Source organism: Taudactylus pleione, unplaced genomic scaffold (assembly GCF_031769625.1).
Source record: "Taudactylus pleione unplaced genomic scaffold, aTauple2 ptg000274l, whole genome shotgun sequence".
In the NCBI taxonomy this organism is placed as follows: Eukaryota; Metazoa; Chordata; class Amphibia; order Anura; family Myobatrachidae; genus Taudactylus; species Taudactylus pleione.
The window spans coordinates 136,997-160,310 of record NW_028284676.1 but is presented as its reverse complement, the minus strand read 5'-3'; the positions used below and the strand labels follow the sequence as shown (position 1 = coordinate 160,310).

Below are 23,314 nucleotides of genomic sequence, written 5' to 3'. Positions count from 1 at the left end.
TGGCCATCCCGTAGGGGGAGCTACCACAGGGACCGTTATATGGTCCGCAATTTTTGCCCGCATCTGTGAAAAAGTAGCCCAGGGTGGGTCCTGAGGAGAGGACACCGGGGCTGATGGGCCCGGGGCAGTATAATAAGATGCACAAAGACCATCCTGAATTTGGTCCTCTGAAGTTAAGCCTGCTGAGGCAACAAGACACCAGAGTGGGAGCAGTAGGCTGCTTGTTATTCTTGCCTCTGCCAGACATGGCTGCAAGAATAATGTAACACACAATCTGGCACAGTGCAGTGAGCAACCCAGATGTATGTGAAGTATGGCACAGTGTAGTGCGCAACAGCGATATATAGTATGTGATAGCCCTCACAAATATTGGGAGATGTGAGGTACAATGAACCCCCTAAGCCAGGGGTGGCCAACCAGCGGCTCTCGAGCCGCATGAGGCTCTTTTGAGCTTCTAATGCGGCTCCTGGCTCGGCAGACCCCCATTGTTACTTGGAACGCTGGCCTCTAAAGTCATCAGAGGCTAGATTACCCTCTGATCGCTTCAGAGGCCAGCGTTCCCAGTAATGCAGTGCGCGGGTGACATCATGACGTCACCCGTGATGTGAGGAGCCCGCGCGTCTGCTGGATCCAGTTACATCCAGCAGGAGGCGGAAGCAGCAGCAGCAGCAGCGACGGCGCGGCGGGACTCGGGAGCCCTGACGTCGTGGAGAGGTTCCAGCACGAAGGTAAGTTTCTTCACAAGGGGGGGAAGCTAGCTGGGGGCACGACTACAGGGAGCATTGCAGAAGGGGAACAGCTACATGGGGCATTGCTTAATGGGCACAGCTACAGGGGGCATTGCATAAGGGCCACAACTAATGGGGGCATTGCTTAATGGGCACAGCTACAGGGGGCATTACAGAAGGGGCACAATTACTGGGGCATTGCGTAATGGACACAGCTACAGGGGGCATTGCATAAGGGCCACAACTACTCGGAGCATTGCTTGATGGGCACAACTACAGGAGGGCACAGCATAATGGGCACTGGCATTCTCAATGTATTTTATGTGGTTCTGGATTTCAATATGTATTTTATGTGAACGTGGCTATTTCAATGTTTTCTATGTTGCCCTGGGTTCTTCTTTCACTTCAACAGTGAAAAATGTATATTGGGAAGATTATTATTTTATTTATTAACAGTTTCTTATATAGCGCAGCATATTCCGTTGCGCTTTACAATTGTAAACATTAATAGAACAAAACTGGGTAATAACAGACAGATATATAGGTAGGAAGGCCCTGCTCGCAAGCTTACAATCTATTATGTAAAATGTTTATTTTCAATGTCCTGGGCTCGGCCCCAGCGTGACTAACGGGGGTGTGTGACACAAGGTCATGCTCCTGCTAATGTCATACCAAAGGCGTGCGCACAAAAATATGTGACAGCTAGGCCACGCCCTATTTTTGCCCGCGCGCCTATCGGCTCTTTCGATTGACTACATATATTTTTTGGCTCTTTGCCTCCAACTGGTTGGCCACCCCTGCCCTATACCTTAGTATGCCAGGGGGGTGTAGTAGGTATTACCAGTCTCCTTGTAATCCCGACAGCGGAAGCCCAGCAGAGGTGAAGATCCCGACTGCTAATTAGGTAAGTATCGCTAACCTAATTCCCTACCCTAACCCTCCCTTAGGGGTGCCTAACCCTAACCTCCCCTCCAAGTGTCTAACCCTAAACCCCCCTTCCCCGCAGCCTAAACCTAAGTCTCCCGGGGGGGTGCCTATCCCTAACCTTGCCCCGGGGGTGCCTAACCCTAACCCTCCCCTTCCACTAGCCTAACCCTAAGTCCCCCCGGGAGCCCTAAAACCTAACCCTCCCGCCCAGCCCCCCCCCCTTCCCCCGCGGCTATCCGCGCCCGGCTTACCTTTGTTCGGTATGCCGGGTGTCGGGCTCCCGGCGTAGGTCTAATGACAGGCGTCGGGATTTCGACGCCCGTCATTAGTACTTTGCCAGGATTAGACAGTCGGGAAGCCGGCGGTCGGCATTTAGACCGTCGGCTTCCTGACTACATCCCTGCCATGGTTATAGTGGAATAAAGAGAAAGGTATAAGCCGACAGTAATAGGAAAAAAGAAAAAACAGTGACATACAATGCAGAATATGCAATATAACTGCAATGGGCACTAAAATTAACTACACAGATCACAGTGGCTGGTAGGATATAGCGCTATATAAACCTGGCCCTTGGGAGAGGTATACAAGGAGACTGGACCCAGCCTTCCTGGAGACCTGAATGCAGAAAATGGCTGCTGTGAGTGTCAGAGGGGGTGGAGGGTGAGGGAGGAGCAGCAAGACCGCAGTGTAATAGCGGCCTGAGCTGGGAGAGGGGCCTCAGGGAGAGCGCCTTCTCCCCTATGCTGACATTAACCACCGGGTCCCCTGGCTTTTATATTGCCCTGCGCCATTGCTTGTAGTGCCCTGGTGGTCTAGTGGAGTCCCAGACGAACCGGTGTCCACATCAGCGCCTCCGGTCTGTCTTCTGAGACCGGAGGCAAGACTGTGTATAGACGTGGGTCCAAGCCTTACCTGTCCCCTTGAGTCCCGGCTGCAGTTTGGGGTCCGGGGAGCCTTTCTAGCTAGGTCCCCCTCGGAGCCCCGCTGGGAGTACCTAGCAGAGGGCTGGTGTCATGGCGCCGCGGAGAGGTGATAAAGCAGCAGTGCAGACGTCCAAAGGACAGTCTCGCTCTGCTGCTCAGTAGTAAAATGAATGAAAATAAAGGTCAATCATAAAAATAAGCTTGGTTTGCTTAATAGCAGCCACACTGTTAAAACTGTGATCCAGCTCCTGCCGGACACCAACGAAACTGAGGTGCCCTCAGGCTGTGGGCGGGGTTTAGGGGGAAGGACCGAAGCATCCTGGGATTGAAAAATCTTTGCTGCTGTTGTCCGGTCCTCCAAGTCCCACCTACACCTCATTGTTTCCCCTGTGGAGCCCTATGGACTCTGAAGAAGAAAATATATATTTCCAACAGATTAATGCCTATGTTTCATTATATATAATCCACTCTTTTTTGAGGCAGGATCTGGGTAGCTATATACACTTTCATGAGAATGCAGCCAACCAATTCACTAGCAATTAGTAACGTCAGTGAGACTAGTAGTAGAGGCTGCCATGTTGTGGCCTTTATTCTGGAGATTGCAGACTCACGAAGAATAAGAGCCTCTGGAGTACTGATCACCGCAAGACCACCAGAGTTTCCGAAGTACTGATCACCGCGAGATCACCAAAGCCTCCAAAGTACTCATGAACGCAAGATCACCAGAGCTTCCGGAGTACTGATCACGGTGAGATCACAAGAGCCTCCGGTGTACTGATCACCGCAAGATCACCAAAGCCCCCAGAGTACTCATGAACGCAAGATCACCAGATCCTCTGGAGTACTGATCACCGCAAGATCACTACAGCCTCCGGAGTACTGATCACTGCAAGATCACTACAGCCTCTGTAGTACTGATCACTGCAAGATCACTAGAGCCTCCAGAGTACTGATCACTGCAAGATCACCAGAGCCTCCGGACTACTGATCACTGCAAGATCACTACAGCCTCCGGACTACTGATCACTGCAAGATCACTACAGCCTCCGGACTACTGATCACTGCAAGATCACTACAGCCTCCGGACTACTGATCACTGCAAGGACACTACAGCCTCTGGACTACTGATCACTGCAAGGACACTACAGCCTCCGGACTACTGATCACTGCAAGGACACTACAGCCTCTGGAGTACTGATCAAAGTGATATTACTACAGCCTCCGGAGTACTGATCAAAGTGATATTACTACAGCCTCCAGAGTACTGATCAAAGTGATATTACTACAGCCTCCAGAGTACTGATCAAAGTGATATTACTACAGCCTCCGGAGTACTGATCAAAGTGATATTACTACAGCCTCCGGAGTACTGATCAAAGTGATATTACTAGAGACTCCGGAGTACTGATCAAAGTGATATTACTAGAGACTCCGGAGTACGGATCACAGCAAAATCACTATTACACGTTAGGCTGCATTATCATGACTATTGGTATAGGCCACAAAAGGGCTTAGTGTAGGTGACAGGTGTGATTTCACAAGCAATTATGTGAAAATGTAAGATCTATACAACTGCGCTTGTTCCCGTTTTGCTGCTGAGGGAAATAAATGTATATGCACATAAATAATATGCTACTTTTTTTTTGTTTAAATCAATTTTTTTCAGTCGAAAAGTTTATAGCTCACCAGCACGAATAGCTTCTTATATCCAACCTTGAGGAAGCCGATTATGATACCCCGACCGGCTCTGAAATACAGGACATTTGAGATTAAGCGAGGGAAGTGATAACCTGCAGACTGTCAGGAGAAGGCAAGTACATGACAGGTGCTCTCCAGGTGTTAAGAGGAGGCAAATGCATGAAATCGTGTCAGTGTGCTAACGGGCTAGGGTTTGTGCTGTTAGGTTCTTCACGACTGTATTAGACCTGCTATTGCGAAGTCAAACTGTGCACAGGCTCTCACGTTTTTGGGGTGCAGTCTTTTAAAATATAGAGATGATGCTGATTTGTCTGCATCCGAGAGGCGCTGGTTATTGGAGCTGGTAACCGCTGGGCCTGAAACAGATAACAATGTACACTCCTTACTTATCTCATAACTGTACAAGTATGCAAACCAGATATTTTATTTTAATTGCAAAATTAAATATGGCAAAAGGGCTAAACAATCTATGCTGTGCAGTACCATAAACTATACAACGGTCACTATATATGACTGGTGCTTCTCTCTTCCAGTCGTGTTTGTAGTGTAGTAGCAGTGACACCGTGTGGTCACTCTGTGTACTGCAGGAAAGCTCAGGGCCTGATTCATTAAGGGTCGCTATTGCGATCGCAGCTCCATAATCGCACCCAGATCTGCTGCGAAAATATGCTCATGATTGCTATCACAATGCCGTCGCACTGCCAGCATAGGGACGCCCACTGCCTCCCACTACCGCGATCTCTCATCCGTAACACCTTGCAAACCTCCAAAAACATCGGTAACAGAGTACTATCGGCCCCTCAGCCCTGACCTTACTTAGAAATTGCTAACCTCGTTGAACGCAGTGAGTACACAAGCTGCGTATGCAAGCTAATTTATGCACGCCCATGCGACGGCGTTTAAACGGACAGACATGCCTGCATTTCTCCGCCCACCCCCAAATGCTCACTGCCTGTCACTCACTCTGCGATGGCTCTCCATGGTCTCTGTAATTGCAATGGTGCCTTTGCACACACGCACTGCGATGCATAGGCATGTGCAGTACGCAATAATCATCCGTCTGCATATGCTTCAGCATAGCTACAGTACGTGCTGCCACAGAAACGACTTCCAGCAGCTTTGCAGAATATGTCTCAGAGCACCTATGAAGAGGCAAGCAGATTTCAGCCTACCGGATTGCGCTGAGGAGTGCAGTGCGAGATGCTTTTGGCAGCTTGCATCTAATTAAATCTTCCCCATACCGCGATACAGAATTAGCACCATCAAAAGATCACAGTCAAGCCTAGATTACCAGGTGTATGGAACCAATACTGAGAAAGCAGATTATTAATGTACTATGAACTAGTGACATCAGTGAGGTAAGAGACATTCATAAGAATGCAACCTACAAATTCACTAGGAACTAGAATTGGCCGGCTAGATAGTGCTGTTGCTACAGGACCACACATAATTAAATCCATAGATTGACACTTTTACTCCCCTCCCCTCATATTGGTATTGTTTTTTTGTAGATACTGTTAAATTCCATTCTTCAAGGCCAAGTGGAGACACGGATGCTCAGTTATACTTCACCCCTAGTAGTCAAAACACCTCTCCCTTATAGGCCTGCTGCAACTCCTCCTCTCCCTTATAGGCCTGCTGCAACTCCACCTCTCCCTTATAGGCCTGCTGCAACAGCAGAACTGCAGACAAGGTGTACAACAAGTTCAAAAAAATAAATTACTAAATCTATTTTTTTTATCTTCAGCAATAAGGAGGGACACATCCTCTGATGTTCCATGGCCACCATGAGACAGATGGGAGGAACAGCTGCCAGAAGTATCTTCCTACCAAAAGCAGCTTCCACCAAGATGGAAAAGCCAACCATGGAGAAATTAAACATGGAGGACCAAGAGTTTGCTCTGCAGATCTAGTCATACAGCTAAGAATGGACTAACCTCCCTGGTCTAGTGACCCATTTGCCAGGAGGTGAACAGGTACTTCAAAAGAATAATTCTACTGAATAGCCATCCACATCTAGCAGGAGATCAACCTAAGGAATCCTTAGGCAGGGCACTACAGCCACAAAGTGTATGGCACAAGGATTTTATCAACTCCTGGCTGATGCGAGAACCATAGACTACAGTCAGCAGAAAAGATGGCACCATATTAAGTACAGAAACTGGTGAGAAAGGTCTGCTAGCTTCAAAATAAGCCTAGCAAGGATGATGGAAGAGTAAGGAAGCGTCGTAAAACCAAAACTAAGAGGCTCAAGCAGCATGCTATTTAAAGCGCCTCAGAACAAGGTTAAAGTCAAGACTGGAGAATCAAAAGGCAGCCAAATGTGTCAAAGTTATTGTCAAGAGAGATAATCAGATGCCTGACGCAACACAAAGTACAAGGACCTGATGTGGATGGGAGATATGAAAAGCTACAGAAGAAAACCACCCTCAATAATGGAAGTACCATCTTCGGACTGTTATAAGGAAATGGCTGGCAGGCGGCTAGTTTCTGTCACTGAGTAGATGTGACACTTCTGCTTTATAACTCATTAAAGACAGCTCCATCAGCCCTTGAATAAAACAAAAAACAAAACAAAAAAAAAGAACTGCAGAAGCTCTTGGTGAGCTGTATGATTCAGTCACACAGAAATGTTGGCCTAGGGTCAGGAGGATGTGAAAGAGAAGAAAGTGAAAATATGTAAAAGTTATATGTGGACTGTTTAGTTGGGAAGTAATTGGGTAGGATAGATTATGAAGGTTATGTGGATAGTTCTGGGATTTGATAAGCTGCCTGAAGAGATGAGTTTTCAGGAAACACTTGAAGGTTTGGAGACTAGAGGAAAGTATTGATGTGCGTGGAAGGGCATTCCACAGAGTGGGTGCAGCACGAAAAAAGTCCTGTAACCGTGAATGGGAGCAGGGGATGTGTGAGGATGAGAGACACAGATCTTATGCATGGTCTAGAGATCAAAGACATTGATTAATAGAGCAGACTCTGGTGGTAGCGATGTCCTCCGGACAGAATAATGATGATAACCGGTCGTCAACAAAGGAGGAAACGATAATTAAGACTAGTCTACTCACCACCCAAGAGAGGCAGAACTCATAGACGGAGACAGGTGGGACTTGCAAGATTCCTGAGAGATCTGTTCTACGTGTGCAGGGGAAGAGAGTTGGATTGGATGTATAACTAAGCATAGTAAATACCATGGTTGTCACTACAGAGTTAATACCATGGTTGTCACTACATGCATACAGTACAAAATGATTGTGTTTGGGTAGGACAGATAGGGAGAAAATTAACCTTGGAGGTAGTAGTTCTTATCTAATGTAAAAAAAACACCAGGGCTGTGCTAAACAGGAATATCGTAGAGACAAATGGATCTAGGGGTGACTATGGGTAGATGACAATCCAGCCAAATTCCGCTAGAGATGATGAAGGGCCATTTCCATGAGACAGGCTTCCACTCAGATGTTGTCCATGTAAATGACAATCATGATCCACTGGCAACAGAGTGTTGGCCATGTACACAGTCACATTTAAAGCATAAAGAAATAGCAGGCAGATAATGCTCAACGAACCAACCCCAGTTGGCTGGATGGAGCTAGTGTATAACCTGACCTGAGGGGAGGTATATAGAGAGACAGGAGCCAACCTCTCCGGAGACCAACTGTAGGCAGCACAACTCAGCGCCTGTCTGAAGGAGGAGAGAGGAGTAACCAAATGGCGGGAAGCTTCCGTGAGGGATGACACCATGGGCCGGGGGAGGGGGCTACTGGGGAGAGCCTACTTTCCCCTGCTGACATAGAGCCCCAGGGCAATGGCCACCTACACTGTAAGCCCCCCCCGCTGCCTAAGTGCCCTGGTTGTCTAGTGGGGGTGCGGGTGACCCGGAAGTCTGCTGTGAGACCCACCGGTGGTCCCCAGCACTGGCGGTGAAAGCTGCGCTAATGCAGCTCCCTGCTGACTCCGGCGTCTGGCTGTGATCCTGTGCGAGGACCTGGCCGTGGTCGCCGACCTGCTCGCAGGTTGGTTGAGTGGCAGCGTAAGGTGTCCTATAGGATGCCTGGTGCTGCCTGCTCAAAATAGAAAAATTTAAGAAAAAACATGAGGCTGCTTCACAGGCCCCTCTGTAACGATGCCCGCTCCTGTGGCACCACACGCAGACTGGCCTGCCTGTGGCTGGGGTATAGAGGAGGAAGAGCCAGGGCTGCTAGCCTATACCCAACGTGGTCCCTGTGTCCCCCATGGAGGTGAAGAAGAATGCAATAGATTGTAAGGGTGTCCCATGGAAGTGGAACTGGATGAACCGAAGATGACCCTTCACGATGGGGGTTTGTAGACAGTGGCGTCTCCAGGTGCGATGCGCGGTGTAGCCGGTGACACCAAAATAGCAGAGCTGCTTTGCTGCTATTTTGGTGTCACCCCCTTGGATGGTGCTGCCAAACAGTGCTGCAGCGGTGATGGACGACACGCCCATGCGCGCGTCATCCACACTACATTGGGAAAGGCTGGGGGCTTCAGCGCGCACGATGGGATGGTAGCTCCATCAGTGACACCACCCATTGTGGCGGCTCTGTTTGTAGACTATTAATGTCCAGAGACACTGGACATGTATTGTATTGGCCAGGATCACCGACTGAAGCGGCTCCATCTTATATCACTCTCTCAATGAAGTTGTTTAGAGCTTTTAGATGCAGTATGATAAAGAAATAACTGTCCCTTTGGGCATCAGAAAAGATTTAACTAGATACCCCTTCTATTTTGGGGTTTGGAGCAGGACAGATGACCGCTGTGTAAAACAAAAGCTCCTGGGGCATGGAATGGAAGGTTTCCTATGGTCCCGCACTTCCTCCTCTTTAGTGTGGGCACCTGGGGTTATCTCCAATACAGTGGGACACAAGGCACAGAAAGGTTTCCAGACTACTGGACATATGTGGTTGGAAGCTGGGCTTCCCTTTAGCCTTGCCTACCCATGACAATGCAGTAGGGGAGGAGAGGGGGGGGGGGGGGGGGGGGTCAAATGTAAAATGTTCAGATAGGTTTAAGGTTGTGAGGGGGACCTTCCTAAAGACTAAATCACAGTGTAAAAATAAAGCTGAGCAGAGTGCTACATAGAAAAGCGACAGTATTTCCCGGCATGGAAAAACCCCTTACACTGCAACATAGGATGTCCATGTGCTGATCAGCAATCTATAGCTGGCTTTGTTCCGGACAAAGGTGGCCCATTATCTTTATACAATGCCCATATACTGTCACTAAGGTGTAATTTAGGTCTGTGCATTTCAGATTTAAACTACAAAGTAAAAGTTAACATTCAACAATATAACATCCTCTATCAGAGTCTGGGTTTTTGCTGGATCAACTTTCAAGTTTTGTAATAATAATTTAATTGCTTTTATTACACAGATTTGTGCGTTCGGTTAAATAAATAAATACAGGTCATTTATTGACGTACTTTTGTCACACGCTGTTGAAAAATTAACAAATAAACTAAGCAATAGTGAGACAAGTCACATAGGTGCCATCTAGTGGATGTAGCTGAATAGTACAACACAGCTCAGCAAGTGTATTCATTTAAGCAAAGGCCAGATTCCTACAGTACTAATTAGGGCTGAACATTGGAAGCCAATGATGAGCAACCACCCATGTTCCCAATCAAATGGAAGGACTTTTTCCATCAATTTGCGGGTTTTCTGAGGTTGCCACCATTGTATGGTGCTTTCTGATGACTGATAGTCTTGTATGCAGCTGCGGACACCCGGAAGTGGTGTCCACATGTCCATCCCTTCCAATGTCCATAGCACAAATGTATGTGTTAAACGGTGTCGTAGATTTCATGTGGACAAACCTTTGTGTAAGATGACATCAGTATATTATACTACATTACCTTGGCTGATGACCTTCCAATCTCATCTATGATCTGCATAATTTGTTTTTGAGCCTCAGAGCTGGAAAGAGAACACATTATTATTATTATTATTATTATTATTAGTTATGTATATGGCATTGGCATATTACACAGAGCTATCCATTGAGATGACACAAATTATACACAATGACCGAAAACAGAAGGTAAATACTGCCCTGCCCAAATGAGATAACAGAAAAGAGATGTGGGGCACATTTATTATTATTTTTTATTTCTCTAGCACCAAAACACTGTTCAATAAAACACCTTGCACCTATCACAACCTGTGCAGTTCTGCTTTCCTGCCTGGGGTGTCGCTCTCTGCTCTGGTGCTTCTAGCACTCTCAGCTGATGCAACAAACTGCTGATAGACAGACCAGAGTGTGCTAGAAGCACCAAGGCAGAGAGCGACACCCCAGGCAGGAAAGAGGAACTGCACGGGTTTTGACAGGTGCGTGGTACTAGAATGAACACTACAAAAAATTCTGTTGCGTTCTACAATTGTGACAATTGATATGTAAGTTACAGTGCAAGACAAGCCACAAGCGACAGGCACTAGAGACAGCTGCTTTGGTATAAAGGTCCAACATTAAACGCTGAAGGAGAAATGCGTTTTCAATGTGACGTTTTTACCTGACTAAGAAAATCACATCTACATAAGTATTCACAGCCTTTGCCATGAAGCTCAAAACTGAGCTCAGGTGCATCCTGTTTCCACTGATTATCCTTGAGATGTTCCTACAGCTTAATTGGATTCACCTGTGGTAAATTCAGTTGATTGGACATGATTTTGAAAGGCATACACCTGTCTATATAAAGGTCCCACACTTGACAGTGCATGTCAGAGCACAAACCAAGCACGAAGTCAAAGGAATTGTCTCGAGGCACAAAGCTGGGGAAGGGTACAGAAAAATATCTGCAGCTTTGAAGGTCCCAATGAGCACAGTGGTCTCCATCATCTGTAATCGGAACCACAAGGACTCTTCCTAGAGTTGGCCGGCCGTCTAAACTGAGCGATCGGGGGAGAAGGGCCCTAGTCAGGGATGTGACCAAGAACCCGATGGTCACTCTGTCAGAGCTACAGCATTCCTCTGTGGAGAGAGGAGAACCTTCCAGAAGGACAACCATCTCTGCAGCAATCCACCAATCAGGCCTGAATATTAGAGTGGCCAGACGGAAGCCACTCCTTAGTAAAAAGCACATGGCAGCCCATCTGGAGTTTGCCAAAATGCACCTGAAGGACTCTCTGATCTGATGAGACAAAGATTGAACTCTTTGGCGTGAATGCCAGGCATTATGTTTGGAGGAAACCAGGCACTGCTCATCACCAGGCCAATACCATCCCTACAGTAAAGCATGGTGGTGGCAGCATCATGCTGTGGGGATGTTTTTCAGCGGCAGTAACTGGGAGACTAGTCAGTGTCGAAGCTGGAATTTTGCGAATGGCCGCCTAAGCGCCATTTTAGATAAACTCACACTTTAGTACATGTGGCGATATTACTATTAGCATCATGCGATTGCATCTGTGACCATCGCCATAAGTTACGGTGACTCATCAAAAGCCCATTTCATGACTTTACGTAGTTTGGGTGCTCTGGATAAAGTGTATATTATTATAATTCCCCTAAAGGATATATTTCAGAAATGGCTGTACAGTATGTCAAAATTGGATTGCATTAGCTAAACAGAGCAAATGGCCACGTGACAACTAGTCTGTGTAGACAAGCTTCATGGACATAACGTCCGCTCTCACTCCAGGTGTCCCTGCTCGAATACAGCAAGAGGGTCGTTTGTAGCACCTTACATTAGCAGGCTTCCTACAATAAAATACCTTCAAAGCCAAGAGTGTAATCTGAGGTTTGGGTCTTGTAGCTGTGCTAATTTGCAACCACACAGGCCCTGGGAGAACAAAGACCAGTATTTTGGAGCCTGAAAAGGGTGGGGGCTGCTGGGGCATGAGCAAGTCATGGAACTATAACTCTCAGCATTCCACACTGCTAGGTGTTCACTTAGTTTAAGTGAGATTTAAGTGCACCATTTCTCATACACACATTAATACGCACAATTGCGCTGTTAACTAGTCGCATATTAGCGAATGCATAAGATCCTATGAAAACGCTGTTTATTAGCTTCATGCGCGCACGCATCTGCCCCAAGTTAACTAGCGTCTTTACATCACACCCCGCATACTTACACATTACATATTCACATAAAAGGTTTAATAAGCTTTAAATTATAAGATTTAAGTTTGTTCATTTAGCATAAATGCTGTGAAATAAAGATTATTTGGTAACTAAAGGTTTTATACATGATAAGTAAGGCGTGATTGGTATTGTACTGATGCATACTCTTTCAACAGTATTCCGGTACCATTGGTGTGGAGATCGCATCATGCATTCTCAACTTATGGACTGCAGAGACTTCAAGCAACAAAATGTACATTATATGAACAACTGTTAGGATGTTGCATGAGGCAGGAAACCAGAGACCACCAGTTGTTAGAGGCTGGGTTGTGTCTATTTGAATCAACCTGTTAAATGCCTTGTAACATATGCCCTCTCCTTTAGGACCAATGGTATTAGCAACAAACTTCTCTATTGTGTTGTTTATTTCTGGGGGGTATAAATATGTGTGCTCTGACCCTGGGTTCCTATTCTTTGTGCTGAATGCTGATTGAAGAGGGGTTTCTTGCTGATGCCTAACATCTGGACCAGAGAGCGCTGCGTATGTATAATTGTACTTGGGTCTGTATAATCTCTTTGCGCTAAGATTATATGAGGATCATAGCGTGTAACTGCTGTACTTTTACTTGAATAATACTTTGTGCTTTGGAACCACAGATTCTAGGTCTGGAGTCTTTATTTACTGTATGACTGCGTACGCAAATTAGCGTCATCCTTAGAGGTTTATAGGTAGGATATTAGAAGGTATAGGCAGGGGTATATAGAGGTTCAAAGGTAGAATCCTTATCAGGATGGAGGGAAAGATGAATGCAGCAATGTACAGAGACATCCTGGATGAAAACCTGTTCCAGAGTGCTCTTGACCTCAGACTGGGGCGACGGTTCATCTTTCAGCAGGACAATGACCCTAAGCACACAGCCAAGATATCAAAGGAGTGGCTTCAGGACAACTCTGTGAATGTCTTTGAGTGGCCCAGCCAGAGCCTAGACTTAAATCCAATTGAACATCTCTGGAGAGATCTGAAAATGGCTATGCACCGATGCTTCCCATCCAACCTGATGAAGCTTGAGAGGTGCTGCAAAGAAGAATGGGCGAAACTGCCCAAAGATAGGTGTGCCAAGCTTGTGGTATCATATTCAAAAAGAGTTGAGGCTGTAATTGCTGCCAAAGGTGCATCAACAAAGTATTGAGCAAAGGCTGTGAATACTTATGTACATGTGATCTCTTAGTTTTTGTTTTTTTATTAAATTTACAAAAATCACAAAAAAACTTTTTACAAGTTGTCATTATGGAGTATTGTGTGTAGAATTTTGAGGACAAAAATTTATTTATTCCATTTTGGAATAAGGCTGTAACATAACAAAATGTGGAAAAAGTGAAGCGTTGTGAATACTTCCCAGATGCACAGGAAGTACTGTAACAAGACAGAATACAACATAGGTAGCAACTCTCAGGGCAAACAATAATTATTGTAGTAAATAAGAAGAGAGAGACAGAATAATAAAGAAATAGAGCAGGGTGAGGGGAAAGAGGGTAGAGGGGGACAACTGAGAAGGAATTAGGGCAAGTATTGAGATTGGTAGGCGGATTATCGACCACCAAGGACTATGTCGAGGTAGGAGGGAGACTCTTTAAACAGGAGCCAAGGTCCCCCAAATGGCGCTGAACTCTCTACATTTAGTAGCTCCGGACAACATAAGGTTGTCCGTGGTCATATAACTTTTTAAGTCTGATTTATTTAAAGCTATGAGGATGTAAAGAAGGCAATATGTACCCCATAAAGCTTTACATTGACAGTGCAATGATGTCACGCTTTTAAGCATTGAGTCTATTATCTGATAGGCTTTTGATTTGCCTTTTTCCAAATAAAGTAATGAATAAACTTTTAAAAATAGTGATATAAGTTAAGGCACTGATGAGCAATCGGCAGCCCTGAGGCCGCATACAGCCCTCAGTGTCTTTTGAATGGCGGCCCCCGAAGTGCATCAGGTTGCCTATCACTGACTTAAGCCATTTAGGCAGATATGGCCACACGCTTAAGTGACAGAGCTGTCGTCAAATTGCACAGATGTTGCGGTTTGTTGCTCGGGTTGAGTGGATGGGCCCTATCAGCATATTCAGACTGGTCAGCCATTGCCAGGATCACATTTCAGTTATGGATAATATCAATGTCACACTTATCAAACCACTGAGCGACCAAACAGGTCTATGGATGGATGCACTGTCCTCCTGGTAGACACCCTTCCATCAACCACAGAAATAGTGCCACATGGGATGAAGATGATCACTCAGTATCATTAAGTAGTGATTATTATTGACCTGGTCTTGTAAGGCAATGACCGCACCCAAACCAGGCCAGGAACGTGTGCCCCACAACCTTAAGGGACCGCTAGAACATAGTGAAAGGATGATACATATGACCACGTCACCATCCTCTACTGGTAGGTGGCCCATTTGCTTGTGATTCTTGCACCAAGCTCACAAACATAATTTGTCTGATGTCATGGTGCAGCACAGTGGTGTAGTGGTTAGCATTACTGCCTCACAGCCCTGAGGTCATGAGTTTAATTCCTGACCAAGACACTGTGTAGAGTTTGCATGTGATCCCCATGTTTGCGTTTGTTTCCTCTGGGTGCACCGGGTTCCTCCCACACTCTAAAAAAAAAAAAACATACCGGTGGGTTAATTGGCTTCTGACAATAAAATGAACCCTATGTGATAGGGAATATAGAGTAAAGGGATCCACCGGGCCGGGACTGATGTGAATGAGTGAAATATGCTCTCAAAGCGATTGGTGGTTCATGCAGTACAACCAGCCTATGATATCCTGTTCTGCAGAGTTCTTGTTGGACCAGTTTTGATGAAGGAAGGTACTCATGTTACGGGGTGAGATTCGCAGTCACTCATCTGGTCTGACCTGCAACTTTAAATTAAAGTCTGGCTATAACAATCCTGGCAATTGTCTATAGCAATAAGGGCTAGTTATAGAACAGACTGATATTCAGACAACTTCCTGGAGTGGCCAGGAATATTCCAAAAGACCCTGAATTATTTCTTATTTAGTATTTCCATGTCCCCAGTAGCATTAATTGTTTCCACTTACCACAACTACAGAGACTTTATTTTTCCTAATAAGGTCAGTAATAAACTAACGTTACAAGCAGTAATAGGACTTACGCCACTGATGGGTAACATGCAGAGCCTGGGTCACCTGCGGACCTCTGTGCCTTCACTAGCGGTCCCAAGTTCCTTCCTGCTTTGTGTCATATTTGTTTTCTATATTTGTTATTACATAATTCATTTGGTAACACTATGCTGAATATGAATATCTTCCAATCATGCTACAATTGTATACAACGTAACCATAATAATAAAATAATAATATTTGCAGCTTTTATGGCTTTTTTTTTTCAACAAATTTTATACAACTTCTGATACATCACCATCTACTTGTTTTATTGTGCAGGCTGCAAGGTCCCTTATAACGAGACTCCCCTACTAACCTTTCTTATGTGAGGGGCATTTGCGGTCACTCAGCATATGTACTGTTTGCATCTATTACACTAACTCTTGTTCTGCCATGCTGCCTCAGTGTAGGAAGTTAGTATATTTGTATGATAATGTATGCAATATGTACAGCTGCCTACACACTTAGCGATATTTTACACGATTTGCCCGACTGCGATGCATCGTGGCGATAAATCGTGTAAAATGTGCCCAAATCGTGAGTGTCCACTCACGATCACGAAGCCGATGTGTGTCCCTGCAAGATGTACATCGCGTCTTCAGATCTGCAATGCTGCAGGGCAGATCTGACAATCTCAGTCACGATGCACTGGTATAGTCAGGAGGCACGATAGATCGTTTGTCACATTGGACAGTTTTTAACACCAAATCGAGCCCATGACTGCCGGGGAGCTGCTGGGGAGAGTTCAAGGGGAAATCAGACACAATGTCGGATCGTGAGCACATCACCAAGTGTGTAGGCACCTTAAGTTCCCAAAGCTTCATCTCTTATAACTGCAAATTCTGGAGAGAAGAGATTATTAATGTCATACTGGGGCAACTTATTATGACCCATAGAAGTTTGGCTGTATAGAATAATGAACTTCTGGCTTTTGCGCCTCCTGTTAACACTTTCCCCGACACCCTGAATTCTGTTCCTCTGTGTGAGAGCACAACATTGGTGTCTATACATACCTGGGGATCAGAGGCCGGCGGAGAGGGACCAGGCTGCTGTCCAGTTTGGTGATCGGCTCCAGGAAGATTTTGTGTACATCAAAGTCAAATTCCATTTTGGTCTAAGAGTGACAAGGGGGCGAGAGATGACGGGTGTACCAGCAGCGGGCGTCAGCGACTACAGCATCACTACCATTTGCAGTCTCTCTCACCTGTGTCTCCTCTGTGGCAATGCTCACCTGTACGTGACAGGAAGACATGACAGAATGGATAATATGTAACAGGAACGCTCACCTGTAGGTGACAGGAGGCCATGACAGTATGTATATTATATGCAAGAGTAACATATATGTGTGTGTGTATATTTATATATCTCCTAGTGTCAATACATAACCATTAGGCCATTAGCTATAAATGATCATATGCATGTGTGCCAGTGTTCCTAATTACTTACCCTTCCCTATATGTGTCTTCATACAAAACGGCAAATCACATGCACTTCACAAAGGGATACCTGCATGGAGATGTGGGTGAGCACAGGACATGGGATGTATGTAGCCTGCAGCAATGTCAGGGCCGAATGGAGCCTCCTATAAGGGTATATGAGAATCGCAGGGGGGAGCGCGCTCCCGACGCCGCCTCCAAAGTCTTCTCCGGTGCGCGCTCCCGAGACAATGGGTACCGGCGCGAGGAGGAGTAGCCACGTGATCCCCAGCTTCCCCCCAATCAACGCCGGGGCGACCCCTTCCACCTGGCAACCGCTTTCCTAGCAACAGAACAAGTCGCCTGCTGATTGGTGGCGGGTGTCAGTGTATTTAGCGCCTAGGCACGCCCCACCTGAAATCCCCGGCCAGCTCTGCTAGAGTCCTTCTATGTTCATCTATGCTACATTTCATCCGCACCTCTCTCACAGGAGACGGTCAGCCCAATACGAAGGTTGCGCTGCCCCCTAGCAACCGGCCAGGCCTTCCTTGGTAACATGGCAGATACTACTCATGCAGCAACTGCTCTGTATCCTTCTTTACTCAGGGGGCGCCTGCCAGGGGTGTATCTAGGGGTCTGTGCGCCCCTAGCAAAATATTAGCGCCCCCCTCCCTCCAAATTTTCTGAATAATTTTATTCTGTCTCCCCAGCCACCCCCCTTCATTCTACACAGCCTTTCCCCCTTCTCTCCCCAGTCATTAGCCTTCCACTTTCTGTGTCCTCAGCATTCTCTTTTCTCTGTCCCCTCCCAACGACTTCTGTGTCCCCAGGCATCCCCCTTTATTCTCCACAGCCTTCCCCCCTTCTCTCTCCCCAGCTATCTTTTCTGTGTCCCCAGGCATCCCCCTTCATTTTCCACAGCCTTTCTCCCTTCTCTCTCCCCAGCCTTCCCCCTTCAGTGTCCCCAGTCATTAGCCTTCCACTTTCTGTGTCCCCAGCATTCTCTTTTCTCTGTCCCCTGCCAACCACTTCTGTGTCCCCAGGCATCACCCTTCATTCTCCACAGCTTTTCCCCCTTCTCTCTCCCCAGCCATCTCTTTTTTGTGTCCAAAGGCATCCCCCTTCTGCTTCTCCACCCACATCCAGCCCCCGCATACCACACAGATACTTACCATATCTTTCGAAGTGGTATGGCGGCAGGCTCCTCAGTGAGAGCAGCAATGCGGCGCGCGTGACATAACGTCACGCGCGCCTTGTGTAAAAAAACTTTATTAATCATCTGCTCTGTGCTCACTGCTCAGCTCCTCCACACAGGACGAGGCCACGCAATGGTGGAGCTCCAGCCGCTGGCACACAATGGGCTCTGTCAGAGTCATGCCGCTGCCCTCCTCCCAAAACTCCCTCCCCGGGCATCCGATCTCCGGCTCCTGCAGCATACCGACCCAGGCTCCCACTTTAGAGAACACCTTCGTCTCCACTCTGTCCTCCTTGGAGGCAGCCGCAGCATCGTGGGCCTGGCCTAGCAACTTCAGTGCCCCAGACGAGCCTCCCCCCGGCCGTGTATGCGGGTGGCTACAAGGGCGTATCTACCCCGTAGCTGCAGGTGACACCACTGGGCGGCACCCCACCTTTGGCTGCCGCCCCTGGCGAGTGCCATCCTGGCCAATGGGTAGATACGCCCCTGGCACCTGCCATATATTATTGACACTTACACAGGGGCCCTGGGTCCAGGGTGGCCCACACCGCTCACCCTGCACTCATAATTTTAATCTTACCTCTCCGGAGTCCCACATCGGTGATATCAGCGCTGTAAAAATCGCCTGTAAAATCATGGCCATTTTCCTGGCGTTTTGCGCATGCGCAGTAGAGACATCACTGGGAAAATGGCTGCCGCACCATTTTCCCGATGACCTGCGCATGCGCAGTAGACTCTGGGCACAGACTAGTGCCCAGAGCCTACTGATGTGGCGCTGCCAGCTGCAGGACAGAAGAGGGGACGCCGGACGGTGACTGCACATGGGCCCCCTCCTACCTTAAAACGCCCCTGCACTGACAGATGCAGTTGGTAATTGTGAAAGGGCTGCCATAAGCATAGTAGGGATGGATTTCAGAAGCCTGGCATCGAATGGTTGCCAAGCTTCCGACGTCAAATCAAGTGATGCGATGGTTATTAGCCATTATATCAAAAACATTCAATGGTGTAACCATAGATGGTTACTATGTGCACATAAGCTGCGTTGCGGACCCCACTTCCTGTGTCCGCAGCTGTATACCAGCCATTTAGCCATCGGATGGGCATCGCAAAGCTGCATCTGATGGCTGGCAACCATCAAAACCCACAATTTGATGAAAAAAGTTCCCATCAAATCGTGAACATCAATGGTTGCTAACCATCGGACTCTGATGTCCATCCCTAGGGATGGCCATCGGAACGATGGCATGGTATGTAGACATTGTGCCGCCATCATTATGTGCCTTGCGATGGCATGTTTCAATTGTTTCTAAACCATTTGATGGTACAGTTTTGGGCATTCTCAGCAGGCAAAGATGGTTTGTGCAAAGGATCACAGGGCCTGATTCAGACCCGCTCCCGAGCGCACAGAGCTTGCAAGCGGGTCGATGGTCCCTCACTGTTCATGCGCACGGCGCGAGACCTGGCCAGCGACAGGCGCTCCGTCGCTACGGGTCTCGCACCAAAACAGGGCGGCTGTTGATTTTGATTGACAGCTTGCCCCGTTTTGGAGGCGGGCAGGGGGGTGGCTGGCCAAATGGAGGCGTTCCCGAAGGAACGCCTGCCGTTTGGGGGTGGCCTCAGTAGTAAGCCGGAAGCTCACTGGGGCTTGCGATGGACGAGACCCTACCACAAGGGTCTCGTCGCAAGCCCGATGGTCGCGACCATCACCTGGCTGCTCGCAAAAGCTGTGGGTGGTCACCCACAGCTTAGCAAGCGGCCAGGAGGCCAGCTCACAAAAAAAAAAAAATGCCGCCCTGGTTCAAAGCGAGCGGTCTGAAAGAGCGTCCGGCTCTGAATCAGGCCCACAGTCCTTTGAGTTGGCGGTTCTCTCTGCGGTGTATTACATTACCACACATCGGGAGAACACATTTATGCAAAATGTGGGATTGCCTGGACAAAAAACACCACCTGACCTCCCATTTAAGAGGGGAGCACTTACCTTGAAGCAACAACTCTGTTGCTGGTTCCTGCTGGCCAATGGGCTGGACCTCAGTGACCAAGCCTGGAGGTAGTCCCATGGTAACAGCAGAGGTCCCCTACATGCTGCAGGCATCCAACAGGAGTCTGATCTTATGGAGGTAAATTTGAAAGGGCCTAAGCTCCTGTCACCACACTTGATGCCCCAGAGTATTACAATATGCTCCATGGATGAGAGAGAACTATAATTAAATACAAGCTATGGTCAACGAAAATAAAACAAATTCATATTACTGCAATTAATATATATTATACAAATTAGCTTATTTGAATACTCTATGTGACAGAATATGCTAATTCTTTAGGAATATATATTTTTTTACTGAAATACAGATATTTTTGATCGCTTGGAAAGAGGACTCAATGTTTTCATTATTTATTTTTATTATCTATCACATAATTCTATTCTTTACACATAATTACTTTTGATATTTCACAGTGGGTTCCGTAAATTCAAGAGCAGGATTTCTGAGTCTTTAGGGGCCTATCCATTAGCAGATAAATTTGAACGATGCACGATATATCGTTCAGTCGTTCAATTTATCTGTCATGGATAGGCCCTGAACGATGACAGATGCGCACTCCCGTAGCCGACAAATTGTGTCTTTCGTCTCTCCAACATGTTGGTCAATTATCGCTTATCGCTGACAGATATTAGAAATATCTGGCAGTTTATAAGCTGTAAACGACGAACAATATTTTTAATGAAAATTAATAGAAACATAAAAAAATCCACTCCCTGAATGATGTCATGCAATATTGTTCGTCGTTCGTCATTTGCAAAAATCGGTCATGTACATGACAAATATCTGTCACCGCAGCCCCACGAATTTTCAAGGGATAAATCTTTTGTCTTTCATCGTAGAGAAAGATCTGCTAATGGATAGGCTCCTATATTCTTTAACGGAGATTAAGAACATTTTAAAATGTTACTTGATATTTAATAATTAGAAGAATTTGAAAGCTATAAACTAAGAGTCTTTTGTGTGTAAATGTTTGACAGACTTATTCTCATAAACACATATTGCATTTAACCAATTAATATATTACAGTTTTAATGTATGCTCTCGTTTTGGGGCAATTAAATATACAAAAATAAGAGCTTGTTTAACAATCCTTTCCATGAGATATCACTCTCCTACTCTTATAATGATTGGTTATGCAGTTGGTCTGATATTGCTGCTAGTATGGCATTAAATGATGATGCCCAAATCAGGGCCAAAACTAGGATATCTGTCACCCGGTGCAAGGCAGCAATTTTGTGCCCCCTCCCTTCCCGTACCTGGATTTTGTCCTTGCTCCTCCATAAGGCAGTGCACTAGTCAGATGTCTCTGGTTTAGTGACTTACATTATTCCACACACCAGAATGCCCATTACACATTATGCCACACACGGTAATGCCTATTACCAAAGTGCCACTTACATATTTGCCCGACACCATTTTATGCCCCGCAGTAAGGCCTCTAAAATTACCTGCTCATTGCCAGGGGGTTGCACGCTCGTTGCCATGGGGTTTATGCTCGTTGCCAGGGGGTTTATGCTCATTGCCAGGGGGTTTCACGGGAGAAGATGCAGCTTTCAGCATCTTCTCCCGACACTTGCGCTGGCCTAACACACTAGAGGTCCAGTAGGACCTATAGTGTCTGTCTCCTCCTTGGCGGCAGCCATTTTTGGATGGCCGTTTTAAGCAGAGTCCATGCGGACGGTTAGTCCGCATGGAATCTGTGGAAAATGGCCATCCAAAAATGGCCGCCGCCAAGGAGGAGACAGACACTAGAGGTCCAGTAAGGACCTCTAGCATCTGTTTCCTCCTAGGCAACGGCCATTTTTGGATGGCCGTTATCTGAATCTGCAGCCAAGCCACTGTGAGTCAGCCTTTTTTCACCCCCTGCATTCTGGCACCCGGTGCACGTGCACCTCTAGCCCCCCCCTAGTTGCGGCCCTGCCCAAATTTAATCCTATAAATCTCTTTAGGCCTTAGATATACTTATCTCCCCTCTGAGATATCCCTGGAGGGGTGGTCCAGGAAATGTGCAGTTGTAATGGTGGAACAATTCGCAGGGAAATAGGAGTGTGGCATGCTTTTCCAGGGGATTACCCAAAATTCAGTAGTTTTCAGAACATCATGGAGAGAAAGCCAGTATGGCTCAGAATCATTATATGACATGATAGTAAAATCGTTTAGAAGATGATCACTGGCCTGTATGTGCAGATATGTTCGAACACACTGCTAGGGGTAAATGTACTTGATGGGAGTTCTGTTAAGAAGTGATGTTGCCCATAGCAACCAATCAGATTCTATTTCTCATTTATCTAGCACCTTCTAGAAGATAATACCTGGAATCTGATTGGTTGCTATGGGCAACTTCACTTCTTAATAGAACTCCCATCTTAGTAAATTTACCCCTTAGGCTCAATCATGGCTACCAGCTTGTCATGTGGGCCCCAGGATAACATTGGGGGCGCACTTGACATATTGTGCTGTGAACACCATTTGGGTGTGTGGGAGGAGGGGGGGTGTTCTCTGCCTTATCAGCTGACTCAGAACTACAGATGGCCCATGCAGTTTGTACCCAATCCACATTCCTCGGTGCCCCCTGGGCCCCACTAGTGCCGAAAGTGGTCTGCAGGCTTGGGTTTAGGACTTCCACAATTACTTCCCTGGTACGCTAAGTTCGTGTTAAGGTTTCTACAATTCAGGTCCCTTTTTCCCAGGTTTTACTTGTGCGGTAACATTTTTAAGGTTTATATTGCCATAATGGTTTTGAGAGTTTGCTAGGACGTCTTGTTCAATGACCCTTATGGGGCACCATAGAAAGATAGATTGGGTAACGCCTTAATGGCTGGGGGTGTCTCTTACATGCTGGTTAAAAGTAACTTTTTTTTCTTCCCCTATTTGCTAGCATATCACAGTGATTTTATATTGGTTTTATTCCATTTTCCAAATCTTCAACAGTAAAGACACAGTGCTATAACCGGTCCGAGAAGGCAAGGACTGATGATCATTTAAAAACCAGTCGGATCTGCTCATCTGATCTGGCCTGCTGTACAACATTTACCCAGAATGAAGTGCACATTTTGTAGTGAGAACATGATCTGTCTGACATTTCAGTCAGATAATTCACTTAAACAGGTTGAGTATGGGATC

At 46.6% G+C, this 23,314-nt stretch overlaps 1 protein-coding gene across 4 annotated transcripts in view; it reads right to left on the bottom strand.

Moving 5' to 3' along the window:
- The window catches only part of ATAT1 (alpha tubulin acetyltransferase 1), a 48,095-nt gene extending 29,918 nt beyond the window's left edge, over positions 1-18,177 (bottom strand). The window contains exons 1-6 of one of the 4 annotated variants that reach the window (XM_088481474.1): positions 16,986-17,331; positions 16,744-16,770; positions 16,553-16,653; positions 10,149-10,209; positions 4,541-4,632; positions 4,265-4,325 (exon numbers count right to left, since the gene is read on the bottom strand). In XM_088481474.1, coding sequence (XP_088337600.1) covers positions 4,265-4,325; positions 4,541-4,632; positions 10,149-10,209; positions 16,553-16,647 — 309 coding nt within the window. In that variant the 5' untranslated portion in view covers positions 16,648-16,653; positions 16,744-16,770; positions 16,986-17,331. Of the gene's footprint in view, positions 1-4,264; positions 4,326-4,540; positions 4,633-10,148; positions 10,210-16,552; positions 16,771-16,985; positions 17,332-18,126 lie in introns of those variants that run through there. The other 3 variants (XM_088481473.1, XM_088481472.1, XM_088481471.1) reach the window with 3 other exon arrangements.
- Positions 18,178-23,314: the final 5,137 nt, after the last annotated feature.